The following is a 22,639-nucleotide window of genomic DNA, read 5'->3' as shown; positions in this document are numbered from 1 at the left end:
GCTTCACATTTGCCCACAAAGATTTCAGCAAACCAGTTTCCTCCCCAGCTGCAGCTGTTTTGCACGTCCTGCAGTGTAATCATGGAACATAAACACATCGACAAACACTTTGTGTCTGCAAAACGTGAGGAGAGCTGCAGACCAGGGACAATCCAGTAATGCTCATGAATGTCAGTTTAGAAGCTATCAAAGTTCTCAAATAAAGCACCTTTTGAGAATGTCAATGTTTGTTGGTGATTATCTTACAAAACTAGGAAGTATTTTTGGTTTATATATTAAAAGTTATGGTTTTTTATTGATTTTAGTAAAAAAAAATCGCAACTTTTAGGAAAATGCCCTGTGAAATCAGGCATTTTAGCCGCAACAATCCCAAAAAATGCCCGCGAAATCCTGGAGGGACTGCGATGTAGCAGACTAACTTTAACCTCATCACTGGATTGTTCCACATCGGTTGGCTTTTCGGTCTGGATCTCACGTTCAGGCTCTTTCTCCTTCAGAGCACCTTCCTCGCTCCTCTTCACGGGAGGGAAAAGCTACTAACGAGGACTGAGGAGAGTGCGTGTCCACTCAGAAATAAAATGCCCCCGAGGGAGCGGGAAAGGAATGACGTTTACCAAAACACCCGAAACTTATTTTCTCTGTTTTGATGAAACTGTGTGAACAAAACCAGGAAATCTCATATAAATCAGATCGGAGGAAATATCTCTTTTCAGAGAGTAAAGTTCTAAAACAGTAAGGTTAATTACTTTAAAGATAGCATTAAATTGGTTGCTTTTGACACTTTAATATTTAGTGCTCCTGATTACCAGTACTTCAAATCTGTCCTCTGTGGAGGACGTTAGTAAACCTTAATGTCTCCTGCCCACTCCATACGACTGAATTAAGTCCTTTTTATCTAAAGAGGACATTTAGAGCTTTTCAACGACACCAAATATGAAGGTGTGGAGATGATTACCTTATAAAGATTGGGGATTGGAAACATTGCGATTGGATAATATTTTTTTCCTGGCAGTCAGGAGGACATACAGTAAATCCCTTAAATTAAATAAGACTGAGCTAAAAGGGAGACACTTTGGATTAAATGATGAATTTGCAGACACTCAGGAGTACAGTGGGCTCCATTGTGGTACTTGATATAAATAATTTTATGGTTCTAAATCCTAAAAGAGCTGAAAGGAAAACACATGTTCAGCAAACACCCATCCCCCCTTTCCTGTGGAAAAGTAAAGACCTGGAAGATGAGCTCAGTCTGGGAAAGCAGCCAAGGTTTTTCTTCTGGATCAATATTGATCCGACAGTAGAAAAGTTGGCAGGGGTCATGTTTAAGTTGATTTTTTTATTTTTCTTCGTATCCATCCCCCCCTTCCTCCCCCAGGGGTCAGCATCCCTCGTGACAGGCAGTGAGAACGTTAACATCACTCACCTCGGGCTGATTCTCCTCCATGCAGAACAAAAACTCCTCCAGTTTCTGCAACAAAGGGGAACAATTGTTGAGGTCACACGGTCTTCAACCTGCTTTATGAATTATTCAAATTCCAATTACGCTGGTTGTGAACTGCATGTGTGCAGCATCATCATATTGTGAAGAGGTCGTAATTATTCTTCAGCAACACGTGAAGAAAACGGGAAAAAAAGGCTGCAGGTTTCCTTTGTTGGGATTCATTCCTCACTACGGAGGGAAGTAATTACCGTTCCTCTTGGAGGCTAACATATTGTTTGTGGCTCAAGGGGAAGTTCATAAGACGACAGCGGAGAAACAAATAACAATCGGTGGTTTTAATTAACATTTTTAATTAAAAATAGGGCAGCATTTAACAGCTATAATCACTTTTCTCCCAGGTAAACAAAGCTGACCATCAGTAACAGAATAGGATTCTTTAAAATAGTTTTTTTTTTTTTTACACAAAATGAACTTTCTGCTCTTTCTACCCAACAAACACGTTGTTTCACTGCCTACACAAAGAAAATGGTTGAACTAAAAAGGTAAAAACTGCGTCCAGGTTAAAGTTACGACATGGTGACAAAGTTTCAAGGCAAACTTTTATCTTTATCGCATCCATTTTAGCATCCTAGACTGTTTCTGTTTTTCTTTTACGAGTCATTTATTACACAGAAAAGTAAAGTTGACAGAAAAAAATCAAAGAAGCATGAGAAATAAATCAAAGCATTTTGTAAAGGACATAGAAAAGACCGTTAAATGTCTATTTATTCATATTCCAGTTCTGACATAATCGCAGATCCATGTTTTAAACACTTTTTAACAAAAAAGGATCAATTTTATCACCTTCTGACAATCAGACACTTGCATTTAGTCTTTATCAATTCTAATTTTACTTTCTTTAGTTCCAAAGTACAAATTTGTTATTAAAAATTGCTAAATTGAGTTCAGCCTGTGCACTGCTGCCTCGCTGGCGAGATGAGACGCGAAGAAAAGCTGAATTTAGTCGTTCTAAGTTCTAAAAACTGAGGTGCAACTTTTTCTGACTGAATCAGTCAAAATACAGCAGGAATCTGAACAATATCACACTAATCTGGAGCACATCTATCTGACTAAGAATGTCGGAAATTCTACCAAATTTTAAATTTTAATGACCCATTTCTAGATAAAGTTCAAAACTGACTACAAATAATTTGATATATTCAGAGATTTTTTACCAAAAATGTTAAATTCTGCTGCCACGAGATAAAATCTAGGGTGAGTTTTGTCCATTTTGTGAAGAAAGAAATCAGAAAACACAGAATAAAAGACAGAAAAGGCTGGCTGTCTCACCTTTTAGCTCCTGTTAGGAGGGGCCGGGCTTCAGGAGGAGAAACAAAGGGAGAGCAGAAAATGGTTGCATGCAGTTTGTAAAACTCAGTCGAGGCAAGACAAGGGCAGGAGAATTCAATGCAAAGGGTGTATTATTGGATGCATAACAAGCCTGAAGGGAAAGTTAAACAGGATTAAAGAGTGGGAGAATTAAAACAGAAAGTGAGCCGGCAGAACCAGGAAAGAGTCGTTTACAGCGACAGATCAATAAATTCACACAGATGTGTGCAAATTTAAAAAAAAAACTGATCCATTTTGATCACCACGAGCCAAAAGAACAAAATATATTCTTTCCAAAAACCTGCCGATCAAGAGTTCTGTTGGCTTCGTTCCCGCCTCAGATAAATCTATCAGACTTCGAGGGTGGAAGGAAAGTGTGAATGAGTTCGGCTCGGCCCCGAGGCAGCGGACCTCAGCTCACAGCGGGATAAACCAGAACACACACACACACACACACACACACAAAACACATATAATCATGCAGAAACAGACTCTGAAATTCTGTTAGATAAAACTCTTTGAGGAAAACGTTTCCAAAATGCTCGCATGCCTCGTGTGCACGTTTCCTTCCTTTCAGAAACACCTTGGAGCTAACGAGCTAACGGGCTAACGAGCTGCGGCTCGACTCGGCCTGGCAGACAGGATTTCGGGCTCTGACGAAGCAGCTGAGCTTCGTTTGAGGTCATGCTTTACGTCACGTCACAAAAACGGGAAAAAATGCAACTGAATCTGAAATCGTGCTCCAGTTTGACCCCAGCGCCTCTCATATTCCTGTATCCATCAGATAAACATGTATTCAGATAAATAATGCAGTCTTTGTTTTTAATAATGGATTTTATCGGTACCTTTGTGAACTCTGAGTTCTGTAAGTTGGCCTCGGGACACCAGCGTCCTCCCAAAGCCGTCAGCATGGCACAGTCTTCTTCTTCTTCTTTGGGGCACGGTTGGGTGGGAGGACTGACACGTGCAGCGGAGAGGTCGTCCACGTCCACGTCCACGTCCGCCCCGCTGCAGCTGGGAGCCCGGAGCTGCAGACCACGCAGGAACAGGTGACACGCTTCCAGGTCGGCCTCCCAGATCCGCTCCAGGCCGGGACAGCCGCAACTGGACGGAGGAAGAGACACGATTAGAGCGAGAGGGTCATTTTCTGCAACAAGGGGAAAGTCGAATTCCTGCCAAACGGTTACAGAAACCTTCAAAATCTCCTAGTGCTCATTTTACATGTCGCTAATGACTTTCAGCTACTACCACGTCACAATTTAGCTTAATAGCTGTGAAACTAACTGAGTTAAAGCTTAGCTATGGCAGGCATCCTGAACTGGGTTGACTCCAAAGGTTATTGACTTTTAGACGCACATAAAATGATTATTTTCTGAGTTTTTTATTAAGATCTGCTCAGTGGTCCATGAGATGTTTTGCTAACAGACACCAAGAGCTAATGCTAATGTTTTAAGCAATGTGTGGTGCTTGGACTCCATCTGGTCAGAGTTCGTCTGGTTGTGGAGAGGAGGCCATCTTTAATCTGCCTCTGCGAAGGTATGAGCTTTCAGAAATAAAGCCGGCGTCTCAGGTTGACGTAGAGCGCTACATGCTTCTTTCACGCTAAACCAGGCAGGTCATCGCTCCGTCACCCGATTCATTCTTTCATACGCCGCCCGTTATGGTGGCGCCTGACTTTAAACCACCCCCACGCTGCTTCGGTCCTTTCAGGACGGCCAGAAGACGCCTTGAAGACATGAAAGGACCTTCTGTTTGTCCAAACTAAAGCCAGTCAAAGATCCATCTACAACAGGTAAGATACTGACCGTTTATAACCTTTCCTTGTAATCAAAAAACCAGCTGAGGCAGCTCCTCGGATGAGAAACGAAACGTCTTCAGCTACAAATAAAAGTCCGGTTGTTTTTGTTTTTATTTTTTCTGGATGACTGAGAATCTACACCAGCGCTTTCCACAGAACCCCACTTCAAAAGAGCTGAGCTATTTATATTTAAGAGAAAAATATCTGAGACAGTATTTGTGTATTTTTATCATTTTAAAGCCCTCAGTATGAGAAGCAGCACCGTTTCATAACAGAGGACCTCTTTTAAGATTGTTTCACTTTGGAGGAAATTCTGAAAACAAACTTACTTTTGAAGTTCAGACAAAGATGTTTTTCTCACTTTGAAACATTCAGAGTGTGTGTGTGTGCGTGTGTGTGTGTGTGTTAAAGGTAGATTATGTTTCTATTACGATCAATGAGAACGGGCCTTAAAATGTCACCTGGGACTGTAGTCAGTTGGGAATAATTTGTTATCTAAAGGTCACCGAGAGGAAAAAGGTGAATAAATAAAAGTGTAATAAAAGGTCGGGAAGTCTCGAATCTGAAAAAAAAAGTTTTAAAAAACCTTCAAAGATTGTGTTGTAATCATTGCAACAAGGAGGAGAGTGTATTGTAGTTTAAAGCACCGAACTGAGACGAGTTTAGCCAAAAATCAGCAAAAGTATTGATCAGATTTGACTGATAAATTGTAGTTTTTAACCCTTGGATTGCTGGAGCCCAAAGGCTCACGTTTTGGCGGTAAAGGGCAGCCTGCCGGGAGGACGTTCGCTCTCATTATATTTTAACAGGAGGGATTAAAATCTTTACATGATTTCTTTTCCTTCTCTCAGCCGTCTGTTGTAGAGATGTTCTTCACTTCAGCGCAAAATGCAAAACTATCAGGATTAAACTGTCTGTCCAATCTGCAACAGGTAAGATACTTACTGACCTTTTCACAGAAAGATCTTTACGGATTTTGAGGGTACCGGCCAGATGTTTCTTCAAGGAATGCATATCACCCGCCACCTTTCATGCCAGAGATTTAAACTTATCTTCTGCTGAGAAGATATTTTATTTACGCTACAAATAGACAGACAGGCAAAAACATTATCGCCTCTCGCCTTTGATAAAAATGCAGTAAACAAACACGAAAGCAGAATGCTCTCAGATGTTATTTAATCTCTGCCTGTCCTTGTCGGCGATGAGAGTCTCAGCCCTCCTCTTGTTTCCCACCTGAAAAGGCTGCCAACCTCTGTAACCCTGCCAACTCACGCCACTCAGCTGTTCCCTAACCTTCGTCTGGCACAGAGACAATAGAAAAATCGTCCGGCCCCACCTCCCTGTCCAAGCCAATTTTCTACTCAACACCACTTGGTTCTGAATTTCAGCCGCACAGAGGTGACGCGCCCGGTGAACCGTGCTGCTGTTATTTCTTTTTTTTGTTGTTGACAAAGGCGTCAACTCAGACACACATTTTCATAATTCCCCATCAGATGGAAGACAGCGCCGCGCTTTGGGCTCGCCAGCTTTCAGAAGCTGAAGTAAGGGACATGGACTGGACGGGGCCCAAGTTAGAGGAGTTAAAAACATAAAACAACAAGAATCACTGTAGCTAGCCTTTTGCAACTATTAGCGTTTCATTAGCATTGCTACTTTTAGGTAGCATATAGCTTTTTAGCTTTTAGCTAGTGTTCTTCTCCTTTTAGCCAGCCTTTTGCTACATTTGTTTATAGCAGAAGTCTCCAATCCTGGTCCTCAGGGCCTCCATCCTGCATGTTTTCCTTGTTCCTCTGCTCCAACACACCTGATTCAGAGGTTAAATCACCTCTTCATGTTCTGCAGAAGCCTGTTAATCACCCATTGATTCAGATCAGGTGTGTTGGAGCAGAGAAACAAGGAAAACCTGGAGGATTGGAGACCACTGGTTTACAGCTAGCTACTTTCATCTCGTCTACTTTCAGCTCATGTTTTGTTTCTTTTAGCTGTAAGAACTCTGTTAATTCAAGGTGCGTTTTCTGCAGAAAATTCAGATTCTCTAGTTTGTTTGTTTAAATCAAAAGTTGTCCAATTTAATAAGCAAAAAGCAGCTTAAACAACAAACTTCTTAGCAGCTTCAAAGTTTATTTCAGTTCAACACCTTTCCCTGCAGCACAAAGAAAACACGATTATTTAGCTCTGATGAGATAAATTCACTGTTTCATTTATCATCTATAAACATTTAAACTGGATCCTAAAAATAAGGAACAAAATGAGTTCTTTCTTAGCTAACTTAATAGGAAATGTGTCTTTTTAGATCAAAAAACTGGACGGTTTCTTATTTTAAAGGAGAGCTGGCAACCCAGATTCACCCAACTCTGCATTGTGATTTTCAAAATAAAAGCAACTCCTTTATTATTGTTGTGTGTGTTTATTTCTCTGAACCACTGGATGGATTTTAATGAAACTCTCAGAGAATAATCATTGAATGTACATCCCCACCTTAATAACTTCTGGAGCCAATCCAAATCAAGATGGCCGCCACAGCCAACTGATCTTAGAAAAAACAAACATGCCTATAACTCAGTCCCTTTTACAGATACTGACCTAAAATTTGGTGTGGTAGTAGCTGAGACTGATCCCCATCACATGTTTTGCACGCTAACCGATCGAGTTTAAAACTTTGACACAATCCTGTATGTCTGTTAGCAAAATATCTCTTGCACCACTGGACAGATTCGAATGAAGCTCCTGAGAAAGCGATCATCGTATAAACAACTACAGCTGATCGACCTTTGGAGACAACTTGATTAAAGATGGCCACCACGGTTTATCAAAAATTAGCTGTATCTCAGTCAGTTTTAGAGATGCTGAGCTGCAGTTTGGCGTGCTAGTAGCTGAGAGTCATCCCCAACATGAGCTCCGAGCACCAACAGATCGCTTCAGATCTGGACTTCAGTCTTCTGCATGCACGGTGGCGTTCCTCTAACTAACGCTAGTTTCATCACAAGCCAGTAAAGCTGGCCTCATCGAAAAATATCAGCCGAATAAATATTTATGAGTAAGGAAGAGATAATAGGATTTTTTTTTAATTGTTGAGAATAAGAGGAATTCACACATTAGAAGGGAAAAAGGAGGCGGTAATGTTCCATCATAGCCTTTCAAACAGCAGCAGCAGCAGTTGTGCCGAGGTGTTAATAACAACGGGAAATAAAAGTCGGGGACTCTGATCGGAGGCGTGACGGGCGTCAGACCGAGGTGCAGAGCAACTGTTTGTAAGGAGACGATTTTATAACCGGAAGGTAAATGAAGATATGGAAGCATTTCAGCGACTTCTTCAGCAGCTGGTTTGAATCCGTCACGTGAAAAAATGACGGCCAAATCTCTGCGGAGCGTGAAAAAGGAGGCCAAACACAGGAAGCGTTTTCCTAATGAAACAGCTACACGATGTATTAAACAACTCCAAGGTGCTGCTAATTTGATTTAAATGTATTTATATATTTATTTGCCTGGTGACACACTTAGAGCACTTACAGCGTCTGCACGGCTCCATCCTGTCCTCGTCTTCGGTGAGGAAGAGATAATTGGGTTTTTCAACACCATCCGTCGCCACGGAGACCAGACTTCTCACCACACTAATCTGCCTCTCTCCTCCCTTTTTCCCCTCCTCCTCCTCCTCCTCTCTTTACCTCCCATCACCGCAGCACTCTATCAGCGCTAATGTAAGTTAGGAGTTACCAGGAAGGGAGTTTGAGGTCTTTCAGGTAAGATGAACGAAAAGAAGAGCTGGAAAAGCTGCCTCTGTGATTTGGAAATAAAACGCGGCCGTTAAAAGGTCTGAGAGCCTATTAATGAATGTGCAAGATGATCAAAAGAAAACAATTAAAAGGCCATAATTCATGACTCCAAAACTTAAACGCAAAGATCTGAGGCGACCGGTTAGTGCTCGGAGTTTGTGTTAGCTCAATATCTCATTTTTGAGTTTTGGTGATGTTAATTACCTGTGGCAGCCATCTTGAATCAGATTGAAGAAATTAATTTTTTTATTTCTGAGAGTTTCAGTCAAACTGGATTGGAGTTAATCAAATTTAAGTTGACAATCACAGCTAATCAACATCATCCAACATAAAAGTGGCTCAACGTCAGTTAATTTTACAGATATTGAGCTAAAATCTAATGTGCTAGCAGCTTAGAGTCATTTATAACACATATCTGAACGTTGCATGAGATTTCACTAGTTTAGTTTAACCAGAACGGCTCCATCTTTTCCTAACATAAGATGATCTTAGTTTGAAACCCTGGCCTGAAAGGCGGCGGGTGATGTATGAATATATTATTTAAGGAATTGTGATGCATGATACAGACAGGTGCAAGGCAGCCATGTTGGCAGATCAGGTCCAGAGTTTTTGCCTCCCTGCTGGGCTCTAAAATCACAGACATGTTGCTCTCTGACTGCACATCTTTATCCGTCACTAATTCCTGCCTGTCATTTAGAGAGGTGACCCTGCCTCTCAAAGGATGCAACACAAAAAGCCACACACACACACACTTACACACACATACAACAAACAGAGATAAGGATCAAGCAAACAAACATGGTCTCTGATAATAAGGGCTTTTTCAAAACGATGCCCAGTGGAGAAGCTGCACAGAAAAAGCCTTTCAGGCTCTGTTCCTGCGGTAAACAATGCAAACTGTGCAGAAAGAGCTGCTTTAATGTGACACACAAAGCAGCACGAACAGGTAGAAGGTGGACTTCACACTCGCCTCTTCAATCACAACACTCATCAAATCCGTTATGCAGACTCAGGGATTTAGAGCTCTGCAAATTACAAAAAAAGAAGAGGAGAAAAGCCTTGTATTCCTTAAAGGAATGCATGTCACCCACTGCCTTTCATGACAGATTTGTAGACTAAAATCAGTGGAGTTGTTGCCATTTTGGTGAAATCTTGCTCAGAATATGTGTTGGAGATAACTCAGATTTTAACTTCATGACTGTAAACGTAGCTTAGCGTTAGCCATGTTTGTGTTGGCTTAGGTTAATTAGTTGTAGATCTACATCCAGTGATTACTTTCTGAGAGCTTCATTAAAACCCATCCAGTGTTTCATGAGATATTTTGCTAACAGGCATACAAACGAACGCCCACACACATATATAAAAATATGTGCATTAGGTGAGAGGAAGAAGAGAAATCATGCAGGTGAGAGACGGAGTGAAATGTAAAAAGTGCCTCTGGGAAAAGAAACAAAAAGGTGTGAGTGCACGATGTAGTCTGGTTAGAGGACATCCGAGGTGAGAGGAGATTCCTCGGAGGGTTTTAAACCTGAGGAACCTTGAAGGAGAACCGAGCAGAACCGTACCTGTGCAGCCTGTCCTCCAGCAGCTCCATGTACCTGACGGTGTTCTCTTTCAGCCGCTTTTCTGCAAGGAGACAAAAAGGCACAAAGAGAACAACAGGCTGTTACTTGCACCTTCATTTGCTACTTTTATTGAGCGCGATGTGGTATCCTAGCAACTAATCACAGCTCTAATAGTAATAAAACCCACTTGTCATTAGCTGTGTTATACATGAGACCTTTTAGAAAAGGCAGTCATCATCCCACTTGGTGACGGCTTTGTGCAGAGAAGCTGCAACAGAGCAGTTTAGCACAAAAGACCAGCTGGCTCCCTCGAACACACAACTGAGGAAAGATGGCTCCCTCTGCTCTCAGGCCTCGTCCACATGGGAACACAGGTTGTTCAAAACAGTCTTTTTAATATGTCGTTTCTAAAATTACTCCGGTAAACTCGGCACGGTTTCTAAAGATGTTTTCATCCACATGGAAAAGCAAAAAATCACCCAAAAAGCTGCAGGAACTATGCCAAGCCTGTATGTGGCGCTGCAACACGTTAAAACTCAGCATTAAGCTCTCCTCCTCTTCCAGAAAGTCTCAGGTTTTTGTTTGTGTTGTGAATGAATGACCTCTTCCGTTCTGGCCGCTGCCCTTGGCAGCAATCAGTGATGTCTGACGCCTGCTGGGATCTCCGGCGCGAGGGGAGGCTGAGCTCATGAATTTTCAGTGCGGGCTCTCCGAGCGCCTTTGTTGGAGTTCCTTCAGCTACAAACGCACCGCCGTGGGTATCGGGGAGTAACAGAGTGCCTCCTCTTTATGGGCTTTTTGGTGCTGATTTTATTTGCGAGGCCTGCCGGTGACAGCGGCGTCCCGCAGGCTTACAGGAAGTGGTAATATCACCCCGGAGCGCTGGAGCCGCTGAGCGCAGGAGGAGGCTCCACTGCTTGATGTTTTGTCTCTTTCTATTAAAAAAAATAAATAAAAATGAACATTTTCAACTGTCAGGCTTGAAAATTCTCACTAGTTTTGGGGTCTCCAAATAAAGCAGTTTCAGTAGAATGAAACTTGTGTGCAGTTTCCTGTTTTTACAGGAAGTCATTTCAGGCGGTGCAGCTTTTACTGTAATCCTCATGTCTGAGTGCAGAAAACTCAAGAGTTTAAAAATATCAATTCTGGACCTTTAGTGGAGAAGATCTGCAGTAGTTTAAGCAGTTGGCATGGCGACAGGATGATGGACTCTCCTCTGCATGCAGCAGAGTAAACACTGGTGTCGGTGACTCCTTTATTAAAACTGTCCCTGTTCTTATATTGCTCCTTTATTTATCCACAACCTTCGTCATGTTACAGCTACAAGCTTGGCGCCGGCCAAAGTCAGGCTTAATGTCCACATGAATTATCCATCAACCATCCCGTTGCTGCTTAACGAAGCCAGCATGGATGGAGTCTGACACTCAGGGTGAGGATCTCACAATTAGATGATGGGAGGAAAGTGAGCTGTCGGGATCACCTGGATCTGTTCAACAGACACCTGACAGCTTTGCTCTTTAATCTGCTTTTAAAGATTTGGCAGCTTTGGATATAAACCGTCTTTTGTAACTGTGCAACCCCCCTTTTTGTCTCCATCTCTTTTCGAGTGTGAACAGTGCAGCCTTTTCCTCTCCCCTTCCTGTCACATCCTTTAAGCCGATGCCGTCTAATAACCATCATCAAGACGATGACAGAATTAATGCCCAAACCTCGGTGTGACTCTGAATGAGTTCTGGTCAACGTGATCGAGCCGAGTGGGCCTTTTTTTCCCATCTTTCCTCCTTAAATGAAAGTGCTGTCTTTTTTTCAGCCTGTGATCGAAGCTCATGAATGAGCCGTGAGCGCAATTAAAGGAGCAGTTTGAACAAATGGATAACACTTTTAATGGCTTTTATATTAGAGCGGGATGAAATATTCCCTCCCAAACTCAAGATTGGATGTTTAATTTTAGTGGCCTAAGTTAACTTCTTTTCCAAATTAAAAACCCAGAATTTCAGCAATCGCCCGCTGCCTTTCAGGGTTTTAGACAAAGATCATCTTACGCTGATAAAAGAGTCATTTTGCCATTTTGGTCAAACCATGAAAATACAAATATACAAAATATTACAAAGAATATTAGAATATGTGTTGGGGATCGGTCTCAGCTACTACCACACCAAATGGTTGGCTGTGGCAGCCATCTTGCATTGGGTAATCAGTTGTAAATGAACATCTAATGATTACTTTCTGCAAGTTTCATTCAAATTCAACTGTTTATTTATGAAACCTTCACTTTTTGATGTCAGATGATTAAGATGTGAAGGTTTTTCTAAGTTATTTTTTCTTCTAAAAAATAGAAATGAATAAAGAAAAGCGCTCTGTCAGTTGCTTCCTGTCACTTCCCGAACACGCCAGCTTGTCTGTTGACCTCTGCGGGTGTTCTGACCCAAATGTGGGAACCACCACAACCAAAGTGTGAGAAAGCACCAACTCCGACTGGCTGTCAGGCTGTAAAGTTGTTACAAAGGGCAGATTTATGGGGTCAGTTTGGTGTGGTTTCATTTTACCGGAGGGGAGGGAGGACCCGTATCGGATTTTTGGAGCTTGTGTGCAAACATACAGTAAATATCCCAACCCCGCCCCCATGTTCTGATCCAGACGGGAGGATTACGCGCCGGAAAACATCGGACAGATTACAGGGAGGAGTGTCGTTCTGCAGCACTGTCAAAAGGACGGTGATACGAAGCACAGAAAGCAAACTGTTAACAAAAGAGAGAACAAATTACTGAACGAGAGAAGTTTAAATTCCTGTGAAAATCGAGCGTGAAAGCTCTGAACAGAAGATTTAAAGTGAGCAAAATACGAGCTAAAGGTAAAAGAAGCAAAACGTTAATTAAAATGCTAAAAGTAGCTAAATACTAGCTAAAACTAAATGTTGCAAAAGGCTAACTAATAGTAGATAGAGGCTGCTGGAAACTTAAAAAAGCAAAGCACCAGCTAAAGGATAGAAGAATGAAAATGTTAGCTAAAACCTGAAAGTGCAAGCTAGAAGCTAAAAGTAGTAAAAGGCTAGCTAAAAGCTAAATTTTAGCTTAAGATAAAAATAGAGCAAGTTTTCTGAAGCCGATTTAAAGAAGAACAATGTTTTCAAAGGAACTGAAGACATCTCAACGTGTTTCTATGGAGAAAATATTCGTAAATAAAGTTAAATATTTTAAAAAGTTACGAATAAAAAGATAAAAAGATAAAAAGTCCTGGCACCCGTCTCTGGGATGAGATGAATGTTTTGATCGAAAAATAATCATCAGGAAAACAACAATGTGATGCTGAAGCAGAGAACCACATCCAAGATGTCCGCCACAGCTAGCGGCCCTTAGCCGACAGAAAAGTGTCTGTAACTCAGTCAGGAGACTTGATGTGGTAGTAGCTGAGAGTCTTTGACAACACATCATCTGAGCACTAACAGGTTGCTCAACGTTGAACATTTAAGTCTAAAACTCTGGCCTGAAAGGCAGCAGACGATATGCAATCATTCAAGGAATTCTAGGCATTTCATTTATTTACATTGTTCATAAAAATGTGAGGAAAAAACATAAATTTGGCGTCTTTAAGGCTAAACGGTGTCATCATTTGTCGCTTGTCATGTCCACATTTTGGTTAGAAAAAAAAAAAAGAAGGAAAATCACAGGTTTGGGTTTAGTATGAATATTTTTTGTTCTCAACCGTGCAAACGCAGCCCAATTTGATTAAAGTGGATCCCATTGTGCTGAAGGATCTCCTGCTGAGTGGGGCATATTCTCATGTTTCATACATGAGCTCATTAACAGCGTTCAGATTGCCCTCCTTCCTCTCCAAACGTGAACCACGTTCAGCAGCCTCCGTCTGCCTCCTCAGGCTCAGGCAACAGGAAGCAACACAAGCTACCCATCCAACTAATGATACGAGCTAAAATGCCTCCCTTTATCCACAGGGCGACTAAAATGTGAATATATGTGTAAGGTTTTTTATTGTTTCAGCCATGTGTCCACACAGGAACAGTGTTTTAGAAAAATTTGTTCTTGCTTCATGTGTGGGCAGCGAAAACGCATCATTTTTCTAACAACTATGTCGTTAACTCACCTCCTGCCAAACCTACGACCCCAAGTGTGTCAACGTAACAACGACAGGTTAAATGTTTGCTTTTGAGCTGCAGATGCTAGCTGCTCGACTTCAGCAAAACCTTCAAATCTTGAATGACTTCATCGATCAGACAAGGCTGATGAGTAATTACATCACCCTAAACCGGGGGTCTCCAACCCTGGTCCTCAGGGCCTCCATCCTGCAGGTTTCACTTGTTTCTCTGCTCCAACACACCTGATCTGAATCAATGGGTGATTAACAGGCTTCTGCAGAACATGAAGAGGTGATTTAACCTCTGAATCAGGTGTTTTGGAGCAGAGAAACAAGGAAAACATGCAGGATAGTGGCCCTCGAGGACCAGGATTGGACACCCCTGCCCTAAATCAAGGCAGTTACCAGAGCTTATTGGTATTAGCCAACACAAAAATGGCTAAAAATGGACAATATTGAGCTAATGTTTGGTGTGGTAGTAGCTGAGAGACACAATCTCTGAGTGCTTTCACACCTAATCATTGACAAGTTTTGAACAAAACAACTAAACCCTTTAAACCAGGGGTCTCCAACCCTGGTCCTCAGGGCCACCATCCTGCAGGTTTTCCTTGTTTCTCTGCTCCAACACACCTGATTTGAATCAATGGCTGATTAACAGGCTTCTGCAGAACATGAAGAGGTGATTTAACCTCTGAATCAGGTGTGTTGGAGCAGGGAAATGAGGAAAACCTGCAGGATAGTGGCCAAAAGAGGACCAGGATTGGAGACTCCCGCAACAGAGCAAAGCAAAACCTCCTTATTCCTACACCTCCTAATCTAAGACCAAACAGGTTTTTATCACTTTATTAAACTGTCAACAATAGTAAAGCAACTGCTGCTGGAAAAAAAACTTCAATTTACATGAATATATATTTAAGAAGCATAGGAAAACAGATGCTTGTTTACTGAAAAGTTCAGCCTGATATTCAAACCCCTGCAGCCATCCGTCTGTGGTTACTCTGCCAGAAACCATCTTCCAGTCAGTCGTAGTTTAATGTGACACAAAGTAGAAGTTTCATTTAGTTGTAGGACCACATAAAAGATTCAGTTTTTGCTCTTGTCGTCATCATCCTCTGTTTCTGCGTTCCCGAGAACCTTCTGCAGAAACCGTGCAAGAAAAAAAAACCATTGTATTTTGAAAAGTCAGCGTCCTCGTTCGGACGGGGGCCAAGCCAACAGAGATCAGAAGCAAAACATCTTCAAAAACACAAGAAATGAAGTCCAGTCTATTTTTTTTTAATAACTCTTAGGAGACTCCAGTAGAAAAGATGTGAAGCAGAACGACAAGATAACGATGAAAGCCGACGAGACAATTCATACAGAATTCTCTAAGATGAAGCGAGGAGCTTTGATGATCCTGAACAAGTTAACGAACGCAGCCTGTTTGGATTTGCTTCTCCAACGCAAGCATCTGAACTTCTCCCTGACTGAGAGTGAGTAATGTCGTAATTTCTTCCCTGCTTTGTGACGACAAACGTGTCCGCTGACTGTTTGGTCTCTGTGTTGTCAAACGTGAGCCATGAAAGCCTTCGGTGGAGGAGAGTCTGCACGAGTTCAGGCACCGGCTGTGATTAATGTGTTTCAGCTCAACCCGGGCTGTCTGAGCGCCGCGGCACCCCAGGTTCCACAAACGCACCGTCAGCATATGCAGACACGCTGCACGGTTTTTCTGCAGGTAGCAGCGGGAGAGCCGGTGAAGGAAGAGGGTCGGGCTCGCATCAGACAGGCGATCAATAAACCCTGATCCTCCGGCTTGTGTGAGGTTCTGCACAAAAGCACAAAATAATAAAAGGCCCTGGCGCTCCGAGAAGGAATGCATATCGCCCGTCAACCTGTCATTAAAATAAGATTATGTGCAATCTCATCTGATACAATAAAACTGTCATTTTTTGTTAGATAATCTCGATTAGCTTCGGTGACCATATACAGTTGGATGGACGCCAAAAGTTAATCATTACTTTCAAGTTTCATTAAAATCCCTTCACCGGTTCATGAGATATTTTGCTAACAGACAGACACAGTTAAATATTTGTCGAAGAGCTGTCTGTGTGTTTCACCTCTTCGGTAGATCCATATTTCAGGTCTGGTTGCTGAAAGCTCCCTGCTGTTATCAGAGTGAATTTTAAATCCACAGCTTCAGGCGGCAGAGCGGCAGTTTATCAGAGAAACTCTTCCCCGAATGTGGAGCCATAAAAAAACCTGTGAAACTCTCCGGACCCTTCCCAAACCTGCTCCATTAATCTCACATCTTATTATTTCACCTACTTCCTGTGGGAAATCCGACTTCACTTATTGAGAAAAAGACACATTGCTGATTTTTAGCGCCGCCGTCTCCCCGGGAAGAGTTCAGTCTGAACAGCGGGGAGCGTTTCTGCCGGCTGGCGCTGGAAATAAAGCTGCTTCAGGGCGAAGCTGCATGACAGTACGCTCACAGCAGACAGGCAGCTATGTCTGTTAGCAAAATATCTCATGAACCAGCAGAAAGATTTTTGATAAGGATCTACAACTGAGTCGCCCCAATCCTGGTCCTCAGGGCCTCCATCCTGCAGGTTTCAGTTGTTCCTCTGCTCCAACACACCTGATCTGAATCAATGGGTGACTAACAGGCTTCTGCAGAACATGAAGAGGTGATTTAACCTCTGAATCAGGTGTGTTGGAGCAGAGGAACAAGGAAAACCTGCAGGATGGTGACTCTCCAGGACTCGTAGGATGATCTTGGTTCAAAAATCTGCCATTAAAAGGCGGCGGGCGACATGCATTCCCTCAGTTCTGGTCTCTTTCGTGTCACGTAGCGTTTCTGCTCTTTTCGCAGGATTTTCAGACCATCTGAGGTCAAACTCGGCTGCAACGGTCCGACCTCTGAAGTGCTGTCACCCTGAGTTATTTAACAAACGCAGTTCTCTCTGGCTGTTGTGCCAAACGGGATGGTGAGGAGGTATATGATTTATTCATGACTCGTCCTCTTTCAGGGTGCTTCTGGTGAGTACATGATGGAGCGCACAACAGCTCTTCTCCCAAAGAGCTCCTGAATGATTGAGAGGTGGGGATAAAGGGGGCGATGGGCGGAGGAACTTCCCTGGGTTTGGTCCCTGAACTTTGAGCACAAGTTTCACTTTTCCCCGCAGTTTAGGAAGCGAGATTCCACTGAAAATAAATTATTTTGCGTCAATAAAAAAGAAAAGGAATGCATATCACCCGCCACCTTTCATGCCAGGAGTTTTAAACTAAGAAGGTTTTATTTTGAAAAACGACAGACTGTCAGGGATGACTCTCAGCCACTACCACGCTATGTAACTTACTAAATTTAAGCCATTTTCATGTTGGCCAAGTTTGATTAGCTGTAGCGGCCATCTTTGAGTCCAAATGGTCATCATCTAATAGTTACTTTAAGTATAATCCCTCTTCTGGTTCATGAGATATTTTGCTAAAACACAAACAGACAGACGATTGGTAAAACATTATCGCCTTCATGGCCTGAATTTATTAAACCGGAGCCACGAGGAGCAGACGCTGACGCTGAAATCACCTGACAGCAGAACACTTGGATTAAAAACAAAGAAGAAGAATGTCCTCACTCCCCGACTCAATAACTCATCCTCTTCAGCCCTTCAATTATTTATTTGTAAATTTAGCATCACCGCAGCTTTCCCTCAGGTACCAAATTTTCCTCCCAGCAGGGAATCAAGCCTCCATTTTGGTTTCCATCAGCTCCTCGCGCCGGCAGCAATTAGGGGCGTAATGGTCCGACGGATCCCATTCCACACGGCGCTCCGGACCCGACCAGCTGACAGAGCGGATGTACTTGGTTAGATGAAGTCATCAACCTGACTGGAGTCAATCTGATTCAAGATGGCCGCCGTAAAAGAGGCTATAACTCATGGGTGGGCAATCCTGGTCCTCAGGGCCACTATCCTGCAGGTTTTCCTTATTTCCCTGCTTCAACACACCTGATTCAGAGGTTAAATCACCTCTTCATGTTCTGCAGAAGCCTGTTAATCACCCACTGATTCAGATCAGGTGTGTTGGAGCAGAGGAACAAGTAAAACCTGCAGGATTGTGGCCCTGAGGACCAGGATTGGAGACCACTGCTATAACTCAAGGAGTTTTACAGATATTGACCTTAGAGTCAGCCTGGTAGTAGCTGAGAGTCATCCTCAACACATACTTAGAGCGCTAACAGGTTAAACGTCAGCTAATCCCAATATCCCACAACATAGCACAAGATTTGATCAAAACAGCAATAATTTGTAACAAACCTTGGCGTACAACAACTTGTCTGTAGATTTGGGGGGGTTTTTGCCCACCGGCGGGCGCTCCTGACGTTACGCCGCGATCGGTCAGCTGTCGAGCTCCGACAGAAAGCCTTTTAAAGACATATTGTTTTCCCGTCACGGGATGACACTCGGATCCCAAACGTTTGCTTGGAAAAGCCTTGGAAACAAAACCGGATCCTTGACGCTGACAGTAATTTCTAATCTCCCTGCAGATAAAGAGTGCTGTTTGCGGCTCCCAGCAACCCTGTTATTACCAAATGTGAAGACAGTTTAATGAAGCCCCTTCTTGGTGTCTGTAACACTTTAGGAAATTGCGCCCACTTAAGAGCAAAATACAACAACCGTTTATTAACTTTGTGACGTGATATCCACCTGACGGCTGTTTGCTGCCGCCAACTGCCCCTTTGTTCCTGAATCTGCTTACAGATGAAAAATTAAACCGATTTATCTAATCAGAGCTCAAAAATCATGTTTTTTTTCTGCAGGAAGAGACGATGAACAGAAATAAACTGAAGCTACTAAGTTTCTAAGTTACTAAGTTTGTTGTTTCAGCTGCTTTTTGTTGATTAAACTGGACAACTTTGGATTTAAAGTGACGACAGATTTCAAACTCAAACTACTAAAAGGCTGGGAGCTGAAATTTAAAAAAAGAAGCTGAAACGGACTTGTTAAAGCTAAAAGAAGCAAACTGTTAGCTTGAAGCTAAAGGGAGCAAAACACTAGCTAAAAGATAAAAGAAGCGCAACACAAGCTAAATGATAAAAACAGCAAAACGCTTGTTAAATGTTGTTAAAAACACCATCTAAAAGTAGCAAAATGCAAGCTAAAAGGAGCAAAATAGTAGCTAAATGCTAAAAGGAGCAAAAACTGTAGATAGAAACTGAAAGAATCAAAATGCTAACTAAAGCTAAAAGTAGCTAAACATAGCAAAAGGAGCCAAGCAAAAACTAAAAGTAGCAAAATTTTAGCTAGAAGCTAAGGTAGCAAAACACAAGCTAAATGATAAAAAAAAGCATAACGCTAGTTAAATGTAGCAAAACTCCATCTAAAAGTAGCTGAATGCAAGCTAAAAGTTAAAGGTCAGCTAAAAACTAAATGGAGCAAAACAACAGCTAGAAGTTAAAAGTAGCAAAAAGCTAGCTAAAAGGAGCACAATAGTAGCTAAAAGCAAAAAGTACAAACATGCTAGCTATGACCTAAACATAGCAAAAGGAGCAAAGCACAAGCTAAAAGTAGCTAGAAGCTAAGGTAGCAAAAGACTAGCTGCAAGATAAAAGTATTAAAAAGCTACATAAAATGAGCACAATGGTAACTAGATGATTAGAGTAGCAAAACACTAGCTAAAAGCTAAATGTGGCAAAAGGAGCAAAGCAGCTTAGTTTTTAATTCCTCTAACCCGGGCCTCTTTATGTTTGCCTCTATAAATGTTCAGTTGTTGTATTTTGACATCAGTCTCAGTAGAAACAGCGTCTCAAAGCTGGACATAAATGTCCCCCCGTCCCCCCGTCCTCCCCGTCCCCCCTGTCCCCCTGTCCGGTCAGTGTTGCTCAGCTCAGGTTGTGAAAGTTGGCAGCCCTCCTGCTGTTCCTTTGTTTAGCAGCAGAGTTAGCACGTCCCCGCCTCGTGGCGTTCGAGGCTCACGGCACGTTTGAGGTTCTGTAGAGAAGATCAGCTCTGGCTGCCAAACAGGTCGAGGTGTTCTGGCTCCAGAGTTTCAGGCGTGGGGGGGTAAATTGATGCACTACAGTGAGAAGAACTGGTTTAAAATGATATGCTTTGTATGAAGCCTATATATTACCATCTACCCCATTAGAAACTGGATATAACTCAGCCTGAACCAATAAAATATAACAACAAAAGGTTGCCCCCTGCTGGCAGGAAGTACAAAACCAGTAAAACAAGAAATGACATTATTATGCTGGATATTTCTTAGCTGGGTGAATTTATTCCTTATTTTCAGCTTTTTCTCTCTCCTCTGCACCTCAAACAGGGAAGTGACCTTTTTATTGTTTTTCTCTGTGTCTGTGTTTGTCTGAAAACCCCACATTAAAGATGGAGGCTTGATTCAGGAGGAGTTTCTCTTTATCTCCTGCTGCTGAAGGAAACGGTGGAGCGATGATGTTTTTGGACATGGGCTCGATTGACCGAAAATACATCATGATCCACTGGCTGGATTTAAATGAAACCTTCAGATAGCAATGGCCACCACAGCCAACTGATCTTAGAAAAAAAATGTCTATAACTCGGTAAATTTTACAGATATTGAGCTTAAATTTGGTGTGCTCGTAGCCAATAGTCATGCACAACAAATAGTGCAAAGCATTATTTTGACCAAAATGGCGATAACGCCATAATTTCAAAACAAAAAAAAAAAGATCGTAGCCTAAAACTGCAGCAAGAAAGGCTGCAGGCGATCTGAGTTCCTTCAAGGAATATTTGGCTTTTAATTTTTTTTTTAGAAACCTCCCTGTGACTGACAGCCCAGAGATAGTAGCGCTGCAGGTGGTGCCTTCAAACCCATTTAAATATCTGCCGAATCAATCCTCTCAAGCCTGAAAAGCCTCGTGCTTCTGCAGCGCTCAGGTCTTGGATCCGTCCGATCGCTCAGGTGTCGCACCGAGAGGCTCGGAGGTGTCTGCCCACTCCAAACCACCCACCACCAGCCCCGCTGCTAACTCGTTTAAAAAGCCGAGTCCCCGCTGGCAGAGGATCACTTCCTCGTCATTTGGGAGACACCTCATTGATGTCCTCGCAGCGTGCGGCAGCGTCCATGGAAGACTTGTCTTTCTGAAAATGTCCATGACTCTTGTTTGAATTTAGGCTCAAGAGAAGAAGAAAGACACCTTTAAAATGTGCTTTTAAAGCAAAGACAAAAACTGTTTCCTGTCTCTGAAGAAAAAGGGCAGCAGTGTTTCTTTCAGCTACTGAGGATTTATTCATATTTCCGTCCAAAATGAAATTGAAAGCTACTATTTTTTTAAAAAAACTATTGAAAATCTTTGTGTACACTACCTGCATTGAACAAAACAATAAAAAAAGTTAAAGTCCTCAGGCTGGAGCCAAGAAACAGAAAAATACTCCTACTGAATGAAGGCCTGACATCCCTTAAAGGAACCTTTATCGCCCAATCTCACATGATCTTTGAAAGGAAGATGTGTTGTAAATGACTCTCAGCTACTACCACACCAAATTTGAACACAATATCTTTAAAACTGACTGAATTATAGTCCTGTTTGTGTTTGTCAAGGTCAGATGGCTGTGGTGGCCATTTTAAATGGAATTGGCCCCAAAAAGGTAATCAGATGCAGATGTACATTCACCGATTATTTCCTGAAAGTTTCATTAAAATCCATCCAGTGGTTCATGAGATATTTTGCTAACAGACAGACGAAGTTGACTCCAATGACGTAATGGTAGAAATTTAAACAAAGATCTTGTGGAATCTGTTGGGGCTCAAAATATGTGTTGGGGATCAGTCTTAGCTATGATATCCTATCGCCATTTTTGTGTTTTTAACGTCAGTTGGCTGTGGTGGCCATCTTGAATTGGGTTGACTCCAAAAGAAAATAGGCGAGGTCAACGTGTTGGGCTCTTTTCCTGCACCTGAGGTTGTTGTTGTTTTTGTGGAGAATTGTCCTGTTCCTTGAATCTTAAAGAACATCCCACAATCTGAGAAACACAAAGCAGGAGCTCCGACTGGGAGCAGGCTGGTCATGTGACCAACAGCTCTATTTACAACAACTTTGCTTGTGGGAACGTTGTGACACAACAGCCAGAGGTTAATGCAGCGATAATGATGACACGGAGCTGTTGCTGCTCCGGAGACGGGCTGAGTCAGAGGTGTGAAACGGAGCAGCAGCAGCGAGCAGAACCTCATTATGGTTACACTTAAGAGCAAAGTGTGTCACAGTTTAGGCAGAACTTTGTTTGCAGTTCCTCTAAATCCTCGTTTTCAGCAGCGAGAAAGAGCAGGACATCATTCTGAGCAGGGAACAATGAAGGTTTCGTCTGTTTCGACAGATTTCAAGATGTCTGCGCCAGAAAACTGACATCATTAATCACAAAAATAGCTAAAACTGAGCCAGTTTCAGAGATATTGAGCTCGAACTTGGTGTGGTAGTCGCTGAGAGTCATTCCCAACACATACTCTGAGTGCTAACTTCACTCAAAATCTACGGATATCATTTGAGATCATTGTTTTATTTTCATGATTTAACAAACCAGCTCTAAATCCATCATTTGTCAACATAAGATATTAGTTAAACCTTTGTCAGGAAAGGTCTTTAATTTAT

General features: G+C 42.3%; 1 protein-coding gene across 2 annotated transcripts in view; it reads right to left on the bottom strand.

Annotated features, from left to right (window-relative positions):
* disc1 (DISC1 scaffold protein) overlaps nt 1-22,639 on the bottom strand; it is a 49,576-nt gene that overhangs the window by 11,254 nt on the left and 15,683 nt on the right. For both annotated transcript variants that reach the window (XR_001808785.3, XM_017424322.3), the window contains exons 10-12: nt 9,946-10,006; nt 3,655-3,913; nt 1,424-1,468 (exon numbers count right to left, since the gene is read on the bottom strand). Coding sequence is in view for 1 of the 2 variants with exons in the window: in XM_017424322.3 (XP_017279811.1) it covers nt 1,424-1,468; nt 3,655-3,913; nt 9,946-10,006 (365 nt within the window). In the remaining variant the exon portion in view is untranslated. The remainder of the gene's footprint in view (nt 1-1,423; nt 1,469-3,654; nt 3,914-9,945; nt 10,007-22,639) is intronic.

This window comes from Kryptolebias marmoratus, linkage group LG22 (genome assembly GCF_001649575.2).
Source record: "Kryptolebias marmoratus isolate JLee-2015 linkage group LG22, ASM164957v2, whole genome shotgun sequence".
NCBI classification, from domain to species: Eukaryota; Metazoa; Chordata; class Actinopteri; order Cyprinodontiformes; family Rivulidae; genus Kryptolebias; species Kryptolebias marmoratus.
This window is presented reverse-complemented; position numbering and strand designations above follow the sequence as displayed.